The sequence below is a fragment of the Anomaloglossus baeobatrachus genome, unplaced genomic scaffold (assembly GCF_048569485.1).
Source record: "Anomaloglossus baeobatrachus isolate aAnoBae1 unplaced genomic scaffold, aAnoBae1.hap1 Scaffold_4744, whole genome shotgun sequence".
Taxonomy (NCBI): domain Eukaryota; kingdom Metazoa; phylum Chordata; class Amphibia; order Anura; family Aromobatidae; genus Anomaloglossus; species Anomaloglossus baeobatrachus.
In genome coordinates this window covers 8,179-28,727 of record NW_027444089.1, presented here as the reverse complement: position 1 = coordinate 28,727, position 20,549 = coordinate 8,179, and the positions used below count along the sequence as shown (strand labels likewise).

Below are 20,549 nucleotides of genomic sequence, written 5' to 3'. Positions count from 1 at the left end.
GCCGTGTGGGCACTCCAAGCTATTTCAGCTGGTCTGGCACAGGTGGATGCTATCATGCATCCAGCAGTACCGCAGGTGGCGTCCCTAACTTCGCAAATGTCTGCGTTTGCGACCTATGCTATCAATGCTGTCCTAGAATCTACGAGCCGTACCTCTATGGCGGCCGCCAATTCTGTGGTTTTGCGCAGAGCCTTATGGTTAAAGGACTGGAAAGCAGATGCTGGTTCCAAAAAATGCTTAACCAGCTTGCCATTATCTAGAGACAGACTGTTTGGTGAGCCATTGGCTGAAATCATAAAACAGTCCAAGGGTAAGGACTCTTCCTTGCCACAGCCCAGAGCAAGTAAACCTCAACAGAAAAAGTGGCAGTCGAGGTTTCGGTCCTTTCGAGGCTCGGGCAAGGCCCAATTCTCCTCGTCAAAAACGACTCAGAAAGGACAAGGGAGCTCAGATTCCTGGCGGGCTCACTCACGCCCCAGGAAAGCAAACGGAGGAACCGCTTCCAAGGTGGCTACCTCATGACTTTCGGCCTCCTCCCTCCGCATCCTCGGTCGGTGGCAGGCTCTCCCGCTTTTGCGACATTTGGCTGTCACAGGTCAAAGACCGGTGGGTAACAGACATTTTGTCTCGCGGGTACAGAATCGAGTTCAGTTCTCGGCCTCCACTTCGGTTCTTCAGAACCTCCCCACACCCCAACCGAGCAGATGCCCTGCTGCAGGCGGTGGACTCTCTAAGAGCAGAAGGAGTCGTGATCCCCGTCCCCCCTCAGGAACGGGGGCGAGGATTTTACTCCAATCTCTTTGTGGTTCCAAAAAAGGACGGCTCCTTCCGTCCTGTTCTGGACCTAAAACTGCTCAACAAGCATGTGAACGCCAGGCGGTTCCGGATGGAATCCCTCCGCTCAGTCATTGCCTCAATGTCCCAAGGAGATTTCCTAGCATCAATAGACATCAAAGATGCTTATCTCCACGTGCCGATTGCTACGGAGCACCAACGCTTTCTACGCTTCGTGATAGGAGACGACCATCTTCAGTTCGTGGCTCTGCCATTTGGTCTGGCGACAGCCCCTCGGGTGTTCACCAAGATCATGGCAGCAGTGGTAGCAGTCTTGCACTCTCACGGACACTCTGTGATCCCTTACTTGGACGATCTACTGGTCAAGGCACCCTCTCAGGAGGCATGCCAACTCAGCCTGAATTTTGCACTGGAGACTCTCCAGGCGTTCGGGTGGATCATCAACTTCCCAAAGTCAAATCTGTCACCGACCCAATCACTAACGTATCTTGGCATGGAGTTTCATACTCTCTCAGCGATAGTGAAGCTTCCGCTGGACAAGCAGCGGTCTCTACAGACTGGGGTGCAGGCTCTCCTTCAAAGTCAGTCGCACTCCTTAAGACGCCTCATGCACTTCCTCGGGAAGATGGTGGCGGCAATAGAGGCGGTTCCGTTTGCGCAGTTTCATCTGCGTCCACTTCAATGGGACATTCTCCGCCAATGGGACGGGAAGTCAACATCCCTGGACAGGAAAGTCTCCCTTTCCCAGACGGCCAAGGACTCTCTGCAGTGGTGGCTCCTTTCCACCTCATTATCACAGGGAAGATCCTTCCTACCACCGTCCTGGGCGGTGGTCACGACAGACGCGAGTCTGTCAGGGTGGGGAGCAGTGTTTCTCCACCACAGGGCTCAGGGTACGTGGACTCAGCAGGAGTCCATCCTTCAGATCAATGTTCTGGAAATCAGCAGTGTTTCTTGCCCTACTAGCCTTCCAGCAGTGGCTGGAAGGGAAGCAGATCCGAATTCAATCGGACAACTCCACAGCGGTGGCATACATCAATCACCAAGGGGGGACACGCAGTCGGCAAGCCTTCCAGGAAGTCCGGCGCATTATGATGTGGGTGGAAGCCACGGCCTCCACCATATCCGCAGTTCACATCCCCGGCGTAGAAAACTGGGAAGCAGACTTCCTCAGTCGCCAGGGCATGGACGCAGGGGAATGGTCCCTTCACCCGGACGTGTTTCAGGAAATCTGTCGCCGATGGGGAAGGCCGGACGTCGACCTAATGGCGTCCCGGCACAACAACAAGGTCCCAACCTTCATGGCACGGTCTCGCGATCAAAGAGCTCTAGCAGCAGACGCCCTAGTGCAAGATTGGTCGCAGTTCCGGCTCCCTTATGTGTTTCCACCTCTGGCACTCTTGCCCAGAGTGCTACGCAAGATCAGATCCGACTGCAGACGCGTCATACTCGTCGCTCCAGACTGGCCGAGGAGGGCGTGGTATCCGGATCTGTGGCATCTCACGGTCGGCCAACCGTGGGCACTACCAGACCGACCAGACTTACTGTCCCAAGGGCCGTTTTTCCATCGGAATTCTGCGGCCCTGAACCTGACTGTGTGGCCATTGAGTCCTGGATCCTAGCGTCTTCAGGCTTATCCCAAGGGGTCGTTGCCACCATGAGACAGGCTAGGAAGCCCACGTCTGCTAAGATCTACCACAGAACGTGGAGGATATTCTTATCCTGGTGCTCTGCTCAGGGAGTGTCTCCCTGGCCATTTGCATTACCTACCCTTCTTTCTTTCCTGCAATCTGGGTTAGAAAAAGGTTTGTCGCTCGGCTCCCTTAAAGGACAAGTCTCGGCGCTATCCGTCTTTTTTCAGAGGCGTTTGGCACGCCTTCCTAAGGTGCGCACGTTCCTGCAGGGGGTTTGCCATATTGTACCCCCGTACAAGCGGCCGTTGGATCCATGGGATCTGAACAGGGTACTAGTTGCCCTCCAGAAGCCGCCCTTCGAGCCTCTGAGGGAGGTTTCACTCTCTAGACTATCACAGAAAGTGACTTTTCTAGTAGCGATCACATCTCTTCGGAGAGTGTCTGAGCTAGCAGCGCTGTCTTCCAAGGCTCCCTTCCTGGTCTTCCACCAGGACAAGGTAGTGCTGCGCCCCATTCAGGAGTTTCTCCCGAAGGTGGTATCCTCTTTTCATCTTAATCAGGATATCTCTTTGCCTTCGTTTTGTCCTCATGCAGTTCATCGGTATGAGAAGGATTTACATTTGTTAGATCTGGTGAGAGCACTCAGAATCTACATTTCCCGCACGGCGCCCCTGCGCCGTTCGGATGCACTCTTTGTCCTTGTCGCTGGTAAGCGCAAAGGGTCGCAGGCTTCTAAGGCCACCCTGGCTCGATGGATCAAAGAACCAATTCTTGAAGCCTACCGTTCTGCTGGGCTTCCGGTTCCATCAGGGCTGAAGGCCCATTCTACCAGAGCCGTGGGTGCGTCCTGGGCATTGCGACACCAGGCTACGGCTCAACAGGTGTGCCAGGCAGCTACCTGGTCGAGTCTGCACACTTTCACCAAACATTATCAGGTGCATACCTATGCTTCGGCGGACGCCAGCCTAGGTAGAAGAGTCCTGCAGGCGGCAGTTGCCTCCCCGTAGGGGAGGGCTGTCTTGCAGCTCTAACATGAGGTATTTCTTTACCCACCCAGGGACAGCTTTTGGACGTCCCAATCGTCTGGGTCTCCCAATAGAGCGCCGAAGAAGAAGGGAATTTTGTTACTTACCGTAAATTCCTTTTCTTCTAGCTCTTATTGGGAGACCCAGCACCCGCCCTGTTGTCCTTCGGATTTTTGGTTTGTTTGCGGGTACACATGTTGTTCATGTTGAACGGTTTTCAGTTCTCCGATGTTACTCGGAGTGAATTTGTTTAAACCAGTTATTGGCTTTCCTCCTTCTTGCTTTTGCACTAAAACTGGTGAGCCAGTGATCCCACTGGGGGTGTATAGCCAGAAGGGGAGGGGCCTTACACTTTTTAGTGTAATTGCTTTGTGTGGCCTCCGGAGGCAGTGCTATACACCCAATCGTCTGGGTCTCCCAATAAGAGCTAGAAGAAAAGGAATTTACGGTAAGTAACAAAATTCCCTTCTTTTCAATCCCGTACCCATGACTGGATCATGCTGTGATAGGAGAGAAAAAGGCGCAATAGGGTCTTACCCGGTTTACAGGGTGAAAAAAGAAAAAGGCAATGCACTCACCTGGCAGGATTGTGCCAGTCACAACCCCTTTGCAGACGTGGATGAGCGCTTAGGTGGTTCAGCAGCGGCCCCATTACAGAACAAATTTTCAGCGTAAAAAAACTGGGGAAAACGGGTTTTATGCCGCGCTAAGAGACCACAAGCATAAATATAATTTGTTCTTTTATTTAGGTCATTCCAACGCGTTTCGGAGACTCATCTGCCTCCCTCCTCAGGGAAAAGAAACTGAGGAAGGAGGCAGGTGATTCTCCAAAACGCGTTGGAATGACCTAAATAAAAGAACAAATTATTATATTTATGCTTGTGGTCTCTTAGCGCGGCATAAAACCCGTTTTCCCCAGTTTTTTTACGCTGAAAACATGACTGAATCATGGCTGTGGACGGGAGAGGCCCAAGCAAATGCTGCTTAAAGTAAATAGCCTGTGGACAGGGCCTGATGACTGAATGTGAACAGCCACCAATTGCCAAAATCAAAAACAGATGGAATACAATCCAAATTGGGGTGCACAGCAAGGTGGGGGTCAGCCACCGACCAATTCAACAAAGAAAAAAACAAGAAAGCCAGCACTAAATGTGCACTACAGCACTAAAAATTCCAAACTGTACTATTATTAATTCCATGTGCACAATTTTATTTTTGCTTGATCTCTCAAAAAAAAGCACACGCCGCAAAGCGCACGCGCCACATAGAGCAGGCGCCGCACAGAGCAGGCGCCGCACAGAGCAGGCGCCGCACAGAGCACGTGCCACACAGAGCACGCGCTATAGAGTGCTTTGCAGAAAGCTCACCATAAAATCACGCACCATAAACAGAGCGCACCATAAAGATCAATTACCAAAACAAGAGCGAATATAAAGAGCACGCGCCATAAAGAGCATTTACCAAAAATAGCGTGCCCCATAAAGAGCACACACCATAAGGACATGTACCATAAAGAGCACACACCATAGAGACATGCCCCATAAACAGCGCGCACCACAAACAGCGCGCACCACTAATGTCCACTATAAACAATTCTTCAGTTTGGATAAAAAAAAACTGAATGAAACTGACATCTAACACTTGAAATGAGCTGAATCTGAGGCCTCATCCCTTCACCTCCGAATGCTCATAATGGCCGATGGTGCAATAGATGGCATGGAGACACGGCACTAGTGAACAATTTGTAGGACACTTGTGCCCAATGATCAATAATGATTAAGAAGACAAACAATGGACATGGCAGGGCCACGGGCCGCCACAAGAGCTGCTCCTCACCAGAGTCAGGTGATCTTTGTTGGAGAAGCTGAAGTTTTGGGCATCTTGTAAGGACCGTAGGATCTGGGGGTGATGGACCATGTCTGTGACCAGGATCAACTCTGTGATGCCCTAAAAAGAGAATACAGGCCATTATCCGAACCGGGGAGGAAATGACCATATGTCGGCCCCTGCAGTGCTAGTAGATGGGAACATTTCCCACCAGCTCTGCGTAGAGCACCAGTAATTCATCAGCACATACAATAGAGATGTGGCCCTCTCTCCCAGACCCCTGTACAGCCGCACACGTGGTAGGTCCACCCCTCTGGATTACGTTTCAGACTCACCTCAAGGATTTTCTTGGCCTCCTCTGGATCCATGTGGTGGAATATATTACATGGTGCCCGGCTCAGGATCTCCATGGTGATGGCACAGTGATGATTCTCCAGAGGCGAGATATTCTGGTATCTGGATGCCAACTCTGTGTGGGCATTAACCTGATAACTGTGAGCAGAGGAGAGAGTATCACTTAACGTGGACCCGCGCTCACCACAGGGGTAGTGGAGGGTGATCAGTTGTCATAGCAACACCCCCATCTCCAGGATGAGATATGTGATATGTCACGTGGGCGCCCAGACTGTTGGAGATGCCCCCGAGGGACAGAACCTGCGAGTCGGGGAAACTCCATATCTGGGCTTTGTATGGCAGCGTCTGATGGAGTAATATGCAACAATGGTGGCTCCAACATGAACACCTCGAGACGTGCTGCGGAGAGGGCTAACCCCAAAGCAAAAATGCCACCTATCTCCACCAACTCACTTGTTGTTGAGGCCAGGATGGTCGACGTCATGACAGAGGGCTGCCACCATCAGAGTTACCATGTCCTCTGGAGAAAGAAGCTCCTGGAAGATATTAACGATATATAGCAATATTGTTACACATCAACATGGTGTCACAAGCAGGTTTGCACAAACGTTAAAGATTGTCATGGTGGCGTCAGGCTCTGTTCACATTGCAGATGCTGATACTCTGTCTGATGGTACAATACTCAAGGTAAACATCGTGTATATAGCAACGTATCGCTGATAATGGTTATACCGCATCACAGTGTAATAGCACAAGCACTTTATTGTTAATATTGGTAGTAAATATATATATATATATTTATATTTTACTTGTAGTAAATATATGTCACATTTAGTATTGTTCGGATCTGACTAATATCTAAGTGCAACCGCGTCAGGATTTTTTGTTCAGGACCCAAGAAGACTGTGTATTGTGCTGGACAGACCTACATGTCCGATCTAACGCCTCATTAATAAGGATGGCTTTATTGTCAATAATCCACCAGCTCAGTGCATTTGTTTAATAGTGTGGGTTAATGTAAGGGTACTTTCACACTTGCGTTGTTTGGCACCCGTCACAATCCGCCGCTTTGGGAAACAGCGCAATCCGTTAACGGACGTTCCCTGTTTCCCATACACTTGTATTGACGACGCATTGCGACAGATGGCCTTGTGTTGTATCCGCCGGCCGACGCTGCATTACATCCGCCGGGCGGAAAGAACGCAGCATGTAGCGTTTCTCTGCGCTTCCCAGAGTGGTAAAAAACGCAATGTGCAAGATTCCATCGGCGTCTTGTCGTTTTTATAATGGAAGCCTATGGTGGCGGAATCCGGCGAAATCCGTCATTTGATGGATGCCTGTGACGCATCCGTCTTTACACAACTGAGCATGCTCAGCTGAGTAAATCACTGAAAAAAAAAAGCTGGATTGGATTGCGTTGTTTTGCAGGATCCGTCGCATCAGTTGTGCCACTACATGCAACGCATCCGTTACATTTGTCACACAATGCAATGCGTCGGATGCCACACAACGCAAGTGTGAAACTAGCCTAAGTGATTTTGGTGAATTCTGACATTATAGTTGGCCATACTTACATTTCAGCATTGACCTGGTTGCTGCATTAGTGAGACAATTGAAGACCTTGTCTCTGCAGGTGGCTGAATTAAAGGGGCGGTACATCAGCAAGCCCAGTCCACCACCCCGGAGCTATCAGCCCTGGTCACTGGATCATCAGAACCCAACTGCCCCTCCTGGAAAGCTTTTCAGGGAGCACAGCCGGATTGTTGCTTTTAGAGAAACATGTAAGTTCTACTTTCATCTACGTCCCCACTCCTCTGGTAATGAGGTGCAGCGGGTGGGAATTGTGGTCTCGATGTTGAGTGAGGACCCACAAGCGTGCGCTTTTTCCTTGCCTTAGTCACAGGCCGTTTTATCAGTGGACAGGTTTTTCTCAGCACTCTGTGTCATCTATGATGATCCAGATAAATTATCTTTATAAGAGTCTAAAATGTGTTCACTGCACCAGGGGAGTCGGCCGGCAGAGGACTATTGCCGCCGAATTTCGGTGCTGGTCCGTGGACTCTGTGGAATGACCCTGCTCTCAAAAGCCAGTTTTTCCAGTATGTATCCAAGAGGGTAAAGGAGATGTTGGTGTTGTAATGAACTCCATTTCTTGAGTGTCCATGTGTCTTGTAATACGTATTGATCATTATTTCCAGTAGAGGTCTCATAAAACCATGACTCTCTGGAAGGGGGTTACTGTACCGACATTAGCTCCAGAGGCCTCACCCGAACCCAAGCAGCTTGGAGGGACGTCCCATGAGTGGAGATTACTGTACAGACATTACCTCCGGAGGCCTCACTTGAGCCCACGCAGCTTGGAGGGACGTCCCATGTGAGGAGGTTACTGTACCAACATTACCTCTGGAGGCCTCACCTGAGCCCATGCAGCTTGGAGAGACATCTCATGTGAGGAGGTTACTGTACTGACATTACCTCTGGAAGCCTTACCCGAGCCCATGCAGCTTGGAGGGAAGTCCCATGTGAGGAGGTTACTGTACTGACATTACCTCCGGAGGCCTCACCCGAGCCCATGCAGTTTGGAGAGACATCTCATGTGAGGGGGTCACTGTACCGACATTACTCCAGGAGGTCTCACTCGAGCCTATGCAGCTTGGAGGGACGTCCCATGTGAGGAGGTCACTGTACAGACATTACCTCTGGAAGCCTCACCCGAGCCCATGCAGCTTGGAGGGACGTCCCATGTGAGGGGGTCACTGTACCGACATTACTTCAGAAGGTCTCACTCGAGCCTATGCAGCTTGGCGGGACGTCCCATGTGAGGAGGTTACTGTACAGACATTACCTCTGGAAGCCTCACCCGAGCCCATGCAGCTTGGAGGGAAGTCCCATGTGAGGAGGTTACTGTATGGACATTACCTCCAGAGGCCTAACTCAAGCCCATGTAGCTTTGAGGGATGTCCCATGGGGGGAGAATTCCTAATTTTCCAGCTAATTTTGCTTTCAAAAGGTCTAATAGCGCTCCTTCCCTTCCGAGCCCTGCTGTGCGCCCAAACAATTTATCTATCACATTTGAGGTATCAGCGTACTTAGCAGAAATAGCACAATACATTTGATGGTGCATTTTTCCTGTTACTCTTGTGAAAAGGCAAAATTTTATGGCTAAACTAATATTTTTGTGGAAAAAGTACAATTTTCATTTTTCCTTCCACATTTCTTTGGTACCTGTGAAGCACCTGAAGGGTTAATAAACTTCTTGGATTTGAGCAGTGTGAGTTGGGCCATTTTTAGAATAGGGTCACTTTTGGGTATTTTCTGTCACTTTGAGAGGCCAAAGTCACTTTACAAGTGACGTGGTCCCAAGAAAATGGTTTTGTAAGTTTTGCTGGAAAAATGAGAAATTGATGATGAACTTTGACCCCTTCTGACTTCCTAACCAAAAAATGTTTCAAAAATTGCGCTGATGTAAAGTGACGAGCGGGGGATGGGATTTAGTAACTATTTTGTGTGACATCTTTCACATTTATGGGGAGAAATTTTCAAAGTTTGAAAATCGTAAAATTTTCTCCAAGTTTCCGATATTTTCACAAATGCAAAAAATATGGTCTTAAAGTTACCGCTATCATGAAGTCCAATATGTCACGAAAAGTGATGTCAGAATCAGCGGGATCCGATGAAGCTCCAGAGCTATAGCCTCATAAAGTGACGCTGGTCACAATTTCAAAAAACAGTCTGGTCATTAAGGTGAAAACCATGGTCTGGGGAAAAGGGGTTAAACTAAAGCTTGTAGGCTTCACAGAAAACAAAAATTCTTATCCCACCCTCCCAATATCTGTATGGGAGCGCCACCTTGGGTTCAGGTATAGTATAGCTGGCTACCAGACCCATGGCCCACTGCTGTGGCTGCAAAACCCTGGATCGCAGGTATGCCAGACCAAGGGAGAGTTTCTGCACTTGTTCCTCCACAGGATCCATTTTAAGGTTCATGGGGAAAAAAAAGAAGTTTCGGTTATAATGTTACTTAGTGACTAGCGGGGTGCCCCCAGCGAGTGCTGCGACAACAGGGTACAGCGGGAGCACGATACAACAGTGGGCCCTGGCGCTAGGGAGAGGGTAGCAGGGTCACTTTCTGTACTCACCTGAGGCTGATCCCTGCATTTTCTGTTGTCCATTTACAGGTTCTTTGACCCAGCCGCCGATCATATGCCTAGGCCCTCGCTTGCCCTGAACTTACCCTGGCTAGTGAGAAGGCCGGCAAGAGCACTACACCCACCTCTACAATAATTCAACACAAGGGTAGGAAGACAGACAGGGGGAAATAGACACAAAAGGAAAAACACTCCTAGCAACTAACACCACAACTGCAATTGTTATGAAGCTTCAGGGTTCTTCCAAAGACAGGCTCCTTCCAAAGTGATCAGCGAAGTTGTGAGAATCTATAACCGACATCAGAAGTTAAGACACGTGACTATTTATAGCAAAGGGTGTGGTCACAAAAGAGCTGCACCTGAGATTCAGGCTCCAAAGGATAGCCAGATAGGAAAGAGTTCTTAACCCCTACAGCACCAAAGCAAATACACTTCAACATAAGATGCAGACCTGTGCACAATAAGATAGAACAATAATATAGAAAACCCCGGCACACAGATGGAGAAAAAGAGAATATCCAGTCAAGGTTGCTTTTAATATGCTGGTGTTTTATTCGTGAAAAAATTCCATAACAGTCAGTGTGTAGCAATAAAAGGCAATGTAAGGTCCAACGTTTCGGCTCATATGGGAGCCTTCACCAGGGACATGAAATGATGTAAGTTATAGGAGGAGCACAAGACTATTAAGAATCCGAGGTTCAGGATGGAGTCAGGATAGAGGAATGTCCGGACAGTATTGAGGACGTGTTATGTAACATGTGGGGGCTCACATCTAGAGGATGCAATAAAGGCTAATGCAATAGATTATGAGGATGAGTCACATCAGGAGAGGGAAGCCTAAGGATTGTATTTCGTGGCCATGTAATAGGGGAATTGCCCCATGTGTATGACAAGGCTAATCAGAAATGGTGCAAAGACCAAGGGTAATCTGGAATGCCTATTGCAGCATGTAGTCAGAGTGAGGGAGCCCCATAGGGAATCCTTAGGCTTCCCTCTCCTGATGTGACTCATCCTCATAATCTATTGCATTAGCCTTTATTGCATCCTCTAGATGTGAGCCCCCACATGTTACATAACACGTCCTCAATACTGTCTGGACATTCCTCTATCCTGACTCCATCCTGAACCTCGGATTCTTAATAGTCTTGTGCTCCTCCTATAACTTACATCATTTCATGTCCCTGGTGAAGGCTCCCATATGAGCCGAAACGTTGGACCTTACGTTGCCTTTTATTGCTACACACTGACTGTTATGGAATTTTTTCATGAATAAAACACCAGCATATTAAAAGCAACCTTGACTGGATATTCTCTTTTTCTCCATCTGTGTGCCGGGGTTTTCTATATTATTGGACTACTTTTTTCTCCCGAGCACCAGTTCCTCTAGTAGTAGAGCGCAGCTTATCTCTCCTGTGCGCAATAAGGGCCTGTGACCTTCTGGTCCCAGACTCACCAGAGGTCCCCCCAGAGTGTCGCACACCCCTGATAATTACATCACAGCTATTGACACTGGGGATGTCTATGGACTTTGTCTCAACAACACTGCTTTGTATTGGGCACATCTATGGATGCGCACGTATCTCGGGATCTGATACTGCTCACGTGTTGGGATTTGATGCTATACGTATGGCTTTGGACTTTGTCTCCATCGTATTCTTTTATACCACGCGTGGTTTTCGACCTAATACCAGAGAGGTGACTATAACATGATACGGTATTTTTCTTTCATTGTGTGGTGATTATCTCTAAGCATTTATTTGCTGTCATATGGACAATACTTGTCCGCGGTGCTGCATGCGCTTCCGGTCTACTTCTCTCTGAATAATACTGATTGCTTTACAGATGGCAGCGCAGCCCCACATCAGCCGCATGGCTATCATTCATAGATGAATACCACCTTAGTGGGGCAGCAGCTCCTATATTCTGGCTTCTTCAGTAATTTTCCTGTTATTACTTTGACAGCTAAATTAAAACAGTAAAGAGAGACATCGAGATTTTAATCAATGCAATAAGTTACATTTTAGATATTTATCAGTTGCTGGAAGCGAGGTATTATCTCTTCAATAGGACAATTAATGGTGTGCTTCACATACCGGACCACCTAATGAAGGTCCAATGTCTGTTCTTGTATATATCAGCAGAGGTGTCTCATCAAAGAGTCTCATGAAAGAAGAGTCTTACGATTGAGGGTCATCATACAGGAGTCTCATCATGTAAGATAAGATTCTCATGATGGAGGAGTCTTAGCACACAGGAGTCTTACGTTTGAGCCTCATCATTAAGGAGTCTCAAGATGGAAGAGTCTCAAAATGGAAAAGTCTTGGCAAATAGGAATCTCATCGCAGATTAATCTCATAGAATAATGTAATCATTGAGGCTCATCATAGAGGAGATGCATCACAAAAGAGTCTCATCATAGCAGAGAATCCTCATAGAGGAGTCTCATCATGGAGGAATCTCATAGAATAATGTGATTATTGAGGCTCATCATAGAGGAGATGCATCACAGAAGAGTCATTATAGCAGAGAATCCTCATAGAGGAGTCTCATCATGGAGGAATCTCATAGAATAATGTAATCATTGAGGCTCATCATAGAGGAGATGCATCACAGAAGAGTCTCATTATAGAAGAGAATCATCATTGAGAAGTCTCATGGAGGAGTCTCATCGTGGACGAGTTTTGAATTCAAAGAGTCATCTTATAGGAATTTCATGATAGGGGAGTCTCAGCAGAGAGGAGTAACCTCATAGAAGTCTCGTGTTTGAGGCTCATCATAGAAGATTCTCACCATGGTGTCTTCTGATCAGTGAATGATGGAGTTGCCACTATTATTCTACCAGTTTGATGTTGTATGTGAATGAGTAGACACGTACCTGCAGATGGCATAGACAAATCATGCTGTACATCATCTGTGTTACGCAGAAGCAATGCCTGAAGTTGTGGAAGGGGTTCTGTCTGTAGTGATCCTGGAGACTGTGCTAAAAATGAGAACCAAGTGAGAGGAAGCAAAGAGCAAGTAAGGTGACAACAAAATGACTAAGACCTCAAAACTTCATTGTGGGGTCCACACAAAGTTTTGAGGGCTCTGAGGGCTAAGCTTTATAGTGAATTTTGTAAACTTTTGACACCTATCGCTAATGATGTTGAAGTTTATGATGGATGGAGCAGTACAGAGATCAAGAATTCAGACACGGACCTCTGATGCCACCCTCACCGTTATCACGGCTTTGTACATGGAGGATTCTCTAAATCATCAGCTATTTGTCTCTGCTCACCAGAAATTGTTCAAGAGATGGCGGTTCCATCTTAAAATGTGTCACTAGATTCAGGCTGTAGAACATGTGCTCCAAGAGGGTCATCATCTGTCGGGACATGGCAGTAAAGGTTGTAACATCAACAAGTGTAATACTTCTCACTTGGCCTGTCATAGAAAGTGTAGACTCTCCTATTACCTCCTGCTATTGGCCCCCTATATAGGGTTCTCCTGAAGACCACCTACCTCCTGATCCTGTACTAACCACACATTGAATGTAGGCTTCTTCAGGGCTTCTAGAATCTCTTCAGGAATCTGAAAGATTGAATATGGTGAAGATAAGATGTAACCAGAGGACATCCCTCCTAACTCTACAAGGTTTTCTGAGGTGTATAGTCTCTACCCCTCCTGTTTGGGGTCCCTGTAGTGGCATAAGCTGAACACTGGCCCTCACCTCCTCGGACCTTTGACTTTTGCAGGTTGAGTTCTTTATTTTGTCACTGAAAGAGAGAAGCAATTGTTACCCATAGAGCCCTGTGTTACGGAGAAGACATCTCAGCACATCAGATGAACTTCCACCACTGAACATACTGCAGGGGATATGCTCTCTCCAGCTGTACCAGCGCTTTTAGCTCACACCGGCTATGCCATCTGTATGGTTATGAGCACAACCTTCCACACAGATGAGAGGAAGCCGGGCTGATATTGCAGATGTCAGTGGGCTCAGCCAACTGTAGGACATGTTGAGTTTTACTATGCTACCATGCTTATTTCTGTAGGAGTTCATCCACCACCATAGGAATGCAGAGAGGGGCAGAGGAGTTTGGAAGGACATGGAGGTCAGTAGGTGAACAAAGGACAATAAAAAAAGACAGAGGAGTGAGAAGGGGACAAATACGCTTGGAGACAGAGTTAACTGGAGGAGAAAGAGAAGTCTAGAGGGGACAGGACCTTGAAGAAACAGACGTATCTAGAAAAGTCACGGAAGAGTCTGGGGAACTGAGGAGCCTGGGGTGACAAATGTGTCAAGAGGAAACAGAGGATTCCGGCACAAAGAATCTGGAATCTGATGGACAATAGAAGAGCCTGAAGAGGACAGGGGGCCTAGAGCGGTAAAGGGGAATTCGGATGGGATTGAGGAATTTAGACTGCTTTGCCCTTTCCTCCAGAGACTGCTTTCCTCTTTAGACATCTCTAAAAACCAATCTAGAGGAGGGCACTGAAGGGAGACAGAAATCATCTCTGCACACTCTATAGGACACCTGCACAGAGATCAGCTGGGTGCACTCTCTATAGAACACCTGCACAGAGATCAGCCGGGTGCACTCTCTATAGGACACCTGCACAGAAATCATCTCTGCCCACTCTATAGGACACCTGCACAGAGATCAGCCAGATGCACTCTCTATAGGACACCTGCACAGAGATCAGCCAGATGCACTCTCTATAGGACACCTGCACAGAGATCAGCCGGGTGCACTCTCTATAGGACACCTGCACAGAGATCAGCCGGGTGCACTCTCTATAGGACACCTGCACAGAGATCAGCCGGGTGCACTCTCTATAGGACACCTGTACAGAGATCAGCCGGGTGCACTCTCTATAGGACACCTGTACAGAGATCAGCCGGGTGCACTCTCTATATGACACCTGTACAGAGATCAGCCGGGTGCACTCTCTATATGACACCTGCACACAGACCACCCTTTCCTGTAAGATTTTCCGGGGTCTCATGGTGGGTCACTTACCTGTGTGTGGACATCTTTTTGCCTGTCTGTCTCTACACTCGGACTCTAAGTATTACATCTCATCACTATTGGTAGTAACCAAGGGAAAACTGGTTGTGCTTCATTCCTCTCCCATTCTGCTCTGGCGGTGAAGGGTTAATAAGCAGCCGACCTCGATTTTCCACCAAACCCAGTATAGAATATACATTACACCATGAGACAAGGTGTATACCATTACTAGGGACACAGAATTCACGCCTATAACATCCATGACACAGTGTATAGAAACCGTGCTGGTGTGGCTACATATCTGCTACACAGTGTGCAAACACCGCAGAGCTCTGTACTGTAGAGCGGTCACACTATAGAGCTCTGTACTGTAGAGCGGTCACACTATAGAGCTCTGTACTGTAGAGAGGTCACACTATAGAGCTCTGTACTGTAGAGAGGTCACACTATAGAGCTCTGTACTGTAGAGAGGTCACACTATAGAGCCCTGTACTGTAGAGAGGTCACACTATAGAGGTCTGTACTGTAGAGAGGTCACACTATAGAGCCCTGTACTGTAGAGAGGTCACACTATAGAGCTCTGTACTGTAGAGAGGTCACACTATAGAGCCCTGTACTGTAGAGAGGTCACACTATAGAGCCCTGTACTGTAGAGCGGTCACACTATAGAGCCCTGTACTGTAGAGAGGTCACACTATAGAGCTCTGTACTGTAGAGAGGTCACACTATAGAGCTCTGTACTGTAGAGAGGTCACACTATAGAGGTCTGTACTGTAGAGAGGTCACACTATAGAGCCCTGTACTGTAGAGAGGTCACACTATAGAGCCCTGTACTGTAGAGAGGTCACACTATAGAGCTCTGTACTGTAGAGAGGTCACACTATAGAGGTCTGTACTGTAGAGAGGTCACACTATAGAGCCCTGTACTGTAGAGAGGTCACACTATAGAGCCCTGTACTGTAGAGCGGTCACACTATAGAGCTCTGTACTGTAGAGAGGTCACACTATAGAGCTCTGTACTGTAGAGAGGTCACACTATAGAGCTCTGTACTGTAGAGAGGTCACACTATAGAGCCCTGTACTGTAGAGAGGTCACACTATAGAGGTCTGTACTGTAGAGAGGTCACACTATAGAGCCCTGTACTGTAGAGAGGTCACACTATAGAGCTCTGTACTGTAGAGCGGTCACACTATAGAGCTCTGTACTGTAGAGCGGTCACACTATAGAGCCCTGTACTGTAGAGCGGTCACACTATAGAGCTCTGTACTGTAGAGAGGTCACACTATAGAGCTCTGTACTGTAGAGAGGTCACACTATAGAGCTCTGTACTGTAGAGAGGTCACACTATAGAGCTCTGTACTGTAGAGAGGTCACACTATAGAGCTCTGTACTGTAGAGAGGTCACACTATAGAGCTCTGTACTGTAGAGAGGTCACACTATAGAGCTCTGTACTGTAGAGAGGTCACACTATAGAGCTCTGTACTGTAGAGAGGTCACACTATAGAGCTCTGTACTGTAGAGAGGTCACACTATAGAGCTCTGTACTGTAGAGAGGTCACACTATAGAGCCCTGTACTGTAGAGAGGTCACACTATAGAGCCCTGTACTGTAGAGAGGTCACACTATAGAGCCCTGTACTGTAGAGAGGTCACACTATAGAGCTCTGTACTGTAGAGAGGTCACACTATAGAGCTCTGTACTGTAGAGCGGTCACACTATAGAGCTCTGTACTGTAGAGCGGTCACACTATAGAGCTTTGTACTGTAGAGAGGTCACACTATAGAGCTCTGTACTGTAGAGAGGTCACACTATAGAGCTCTGTACTGTAGAGAGGTCACACTATAGAGCTCTGTACTGTAGAGAGGTCACACTATAGAGCTCTGTACTGTAGAGAGGTCACACTATAGAGCTCTGTACTGTAGAGCGGTCACACTATAGAGCTCTACTGTAGAGCGGTCACACTATAGAGCTCTGTACTGTAGAGCGGTCACACTATAGAGCTCTGTACTGTAGAGCGGTCACACTATAGAGCTCTGTACTGTAGAGAGGTCACACTATAGAGCTCTGTACTGTAGAGAGATCACACTATAGAGCTCTGTACTGTAGAGAGGTCACACTATAGAGCTCTGTACTGTAGAGCGGTCACACTATAGAGCCCTGTACTGTAGAGCGGTCACACTATAGAGCTCTGTACTGTAGAGAGGTCACACTATAGAGCTCTGTACTGTAGAGCGGTCACACTATAGAGCCCTGTACTGTAGAGCGGTCACACTATAGAGCTCTGTACTGTAGAGCGGTCACACTATAGAGCTCTGTACTGTAGAGCGGTCACACTATAGAGCTCTGTACTGTAGAGCGGTCACACTATAGAGCTCTGTACTGTAGAGAGGTCACACTATAGAGCTCTGTACTATAGAGGTCACACTATAGAGCTCTGTACTGTAGAGAGGTCACACTATAGAGCTCTGTACTGTAGAGAGGTCACTATAGAGCTCTGTACTGTAGAGAGGTCACACTATAGAGCTCTGTACTGTAGAGCGGTCACACTATAGAGCTCTGTACTGTAGAGCGGTCACACTATAGAGCTCTGTACTGTAGAGAGGTCACACTATAGAGCTCTGTACTGTAGAGAGGTCACACTATAGATCTCTGTACTGTAGAGCGGTCACACTATAGAGCTCTGTACTGTAGAGAGGTCACACTATAAAGCTCTGTACTGTAGAGAGGTCACACTATAGAGCTCTGTACTGTAGAGAGGTCACACTATAGAGCTCTGTACTGTAGAGCGGTCACACTATAGATCTCTGTACTGTAGAGCGGTCACACTATAGAGCTCTGTACTGTAGAGAGGTCACACTATAGAGCTCTGTACTGTAGAGAAGTCACACTATAGAGCTCTGTACTGTTGAGCGGTCACACTATAGAGCTCTGTACTGTAGAGCGGTCACACTATAGAGCTCTGTGCTGTAGAGAGGTCACACTATAGAGCTCTGTACTGTTGAGCGGTCACACTATAGAGCTCTGTACTGTTGAGCGGTCACACTATAGAGCTCTGTACTGTAGAGCGGTCACACTATAGAGCTCTGTACTGTAGAGAGGTCACACTATAGAGCTCTGTACTGTTGAGCGGTCACACTATAGAGCTCTGTACTGTAGAGCGGTCACACTATAGAGCTCCGTCAGGGTCAGAATCAGTTTTTAATATCCTACATAGTTTGGTGTCATCAGCAAAGACTAATGCGGGCGTGACACGATACGATCTATCGTGCGATTTCATGAGCGATCGTACCCACCCCCGTTGTTTGTGCGTCACTGGCAATTAGTTGCCCGTGGCGCACAAAGTCGTTAAACCGCCGTCACACGTACTTACCTCCCAGACGACCTCGAGGTGGGTGGCGAACATCCACTTCCTGAAGGGGGAGGGACGTTCGGCGTCAAAGCGACGTCACACGGCAGGCGGCCAATAGAAGCGGAGGGGCGGAGATGAGCGGGACGTAAACATCCCGCCCACCTCCTTTCTTCCTGATAGCCGGCGAGTGCCACGGGACGCAGGTAAGCTGTATTCATCGTTCCCGGGCACAGAGTGATGTGTGCTGCCCCGGGTACGATGAACAACCGGCGCCATTAAAATTACAAGATTTTTTTAAATTAAACACGACTCACGAGTCAGCGTTGCTCGGAGGTGTAACACGAGACGACATCGCAAGCGATGCCGGATGTGCGTCACGAAAACCGTGACCCCGACGATGCATCGCACGATAGATCGCCTCGTGTGACGCCCGCATTACACTTTACTATAAATCCCATCCACAAGGTCATTAATAAAGAGATTAAATAGAATCGGTCCTAGCACAGTAGCCTACTGCTCCCAGCACAGATCCCTGTGGTCTCCACTGCTCCCAGTACAGATCCCTGCAGTCCCCACTGCTCCCAGCACAGATCCCTGCGGTCTCCACTCCTCCCAGCACAGATCCCTGCGGTCTCCACTGCTCCCAGCACAGATCCCTGCTGTCCCCACTGCTCCCAGTACAGATCCCTGCGGCCCCCTCTGCTCGCTGTACAGATCCCTGCGGTCCCCACTGCTGCAAGTACAGATCCCTGTAGTCCCCACTGCTCCCAGTACAGATCCCTGTGGTCCCCACTGCTCCCAGTACAGATCCCTGTGGTCCCCACTGCTCCCAGTACAGATTCCTGCGGTCTCCACTGCTCCCAGCACAGATCCCTGCGGTCCTCACTGCTCCCAGTACAAATCTCTGCGGTCTCCACTGCTCCCAGTACAGATCCCTGTGGTCCCCACTGCTCCCAGTACAGATCCCTGTGGTCCCCACTGCTCCCAGTACAGATTCCTGAGGTTCCCACTGCTCCCAGTACAGATCTCTGCGGTCTCCACTGCTCCCAGTACAGATCCCTGCGGCCCCCACTGCTCCCAGTACAGATCCCTGCGGTCTCCACTGCTCCCAGCACAGATCCCTGCGGCCCCCACTGCTCCCAGTACAGATCCCTGCGGCCCCCACTGCTCCCAGTACAGATCCCTGCAGTCCCCACTGCTCCCAGTACAGATCCCTGCCATCCCTACTGCTCCCAGCACAGATCCCTGCAGTCCCCACTGCTCCCAGTACAGATTCCTGAGGTTCCCACTGCTCCTAGCTCAGATCCCTGCGGTCCTCACTGCTCCTAGCTCAGATCCCTGCGGTTCCCACTGCTCCTAGTTCAGATCCCTGCGGTCCCCACTGCTCCCAGTACCGATCCCTGTGGTCCCCACTGCTCCCAGCACAGATCCCTGAGGTCCCCACTGTTCCCAGTACAGATCCCTGAGGTCCCCACTGCTCACAGTACAGATCCCTGTGGTCCCCATTGCTCCCAGTAAAGATCCCTGAGGTCCCCACTGCTTCCAGTACAGATCCCTGCGGTTCCCACTGCTCCCAGCACAGATCCCGGAGGTCCCCACTGCTCCCAGTACAGATCCCGGAGGTCCCCACTGCTCCCAGTACAGATCCCGGAGGTCCCCACTGCTCCCAGTACAGATCCCGGAGGTCCCCACTGCTCCCAGTACAGATCCCGGAGGTCCCCACTGCTCCCAGTACAGATCCCGGAGGTCCCCACTGCACCCAGTACAGATCCCTGAGGTCCCCACTGCTCCCAGTACAGATCCCTGTGGTCCACATTGCTTCGAGCACAGATCCCTGAGGTCCCCACTGCTTCCAGTACAGATCCCTGAGGTCCCCACTGCTTCCAGTACAGATTTCTGAGGTCACCACTGCTCCCAGTACAGATCTCTGCGGCCCCAGTGATCCCAGTATAGGTCCCTCCGGTCCAGACTGCTCCCAGTACAGGTCTCTGCCGTCCCCACTGCTCCCAGTACAGATCCCTGCGGCCCCCACTGCTCCCAGTACAGATCCCTGCGGCCCCCACTCCTCACTCCAGACCCCTGCAGTCTCCACTGCTCCTAGTACAGATCCCTGCGGTCTCCACTCCTCTCACTCTAGACCCCTGCAGTCCCCACTGCTCCCAGCACAGATCCCTGCGGTCCCCACTGCTTCCAGTACAGATTTCTGAGGTCACCACTGCTCCCAGTACAGATCTCTGCGGCCCCAGTGATCCCAGTATAGGTCCCTCCGGTCCAGACTGCTCCCAGTACAGGTCTCTGCCGTCCCCACTGCTCCCAGTACAGATCCCTGCGGCCCCCACTGCTCCCAGTACAGATCCCTGCGGCCCCCACTGCTCCCAGTACAGATCCCTGCGGCCCCCACTGCTCCCAGTACAGATCCCTGCG

At 49.2% G+C, this 20,549-nt stretch overlaps 1 protein-coding gene across 1 annotated transcript; it reads right to left on the bottom strand.

The window, feature by feature from the left end:
- Positions 1 to 5,290: 5,290 nt before the first annotated feature.
- LOC142281389 (high affinity cGMP-specific 3',5'-cyclic phosphodiesterase 9A-like) lies at positions 5,291 to 18,477 on the bottom strand (the record flags this gene model as incomplete). The annotated part of the gene is made up of 8 exons (XM_075332850.1): positions 18,440 to 18,477; positions 13,493 to 13,538; positions 13,285 to 13,353; positions 13,061 to 13,147; positions 12,659 to 12,763; positions 6,089 to 6,171; positions 5,617 to 5,773; positions 5,291 to 5,401 (listed from the first exon to the last, which is right to left on the bottom strand). Coding segments are annotated over exons 1-8 (696 nt in total), but the record flags the coding sequence as incomplete, so codon positions are not given.
- Between the last annotated feature and the right edge of the window lie 2,072 nt (positions 18,478 to 20,549).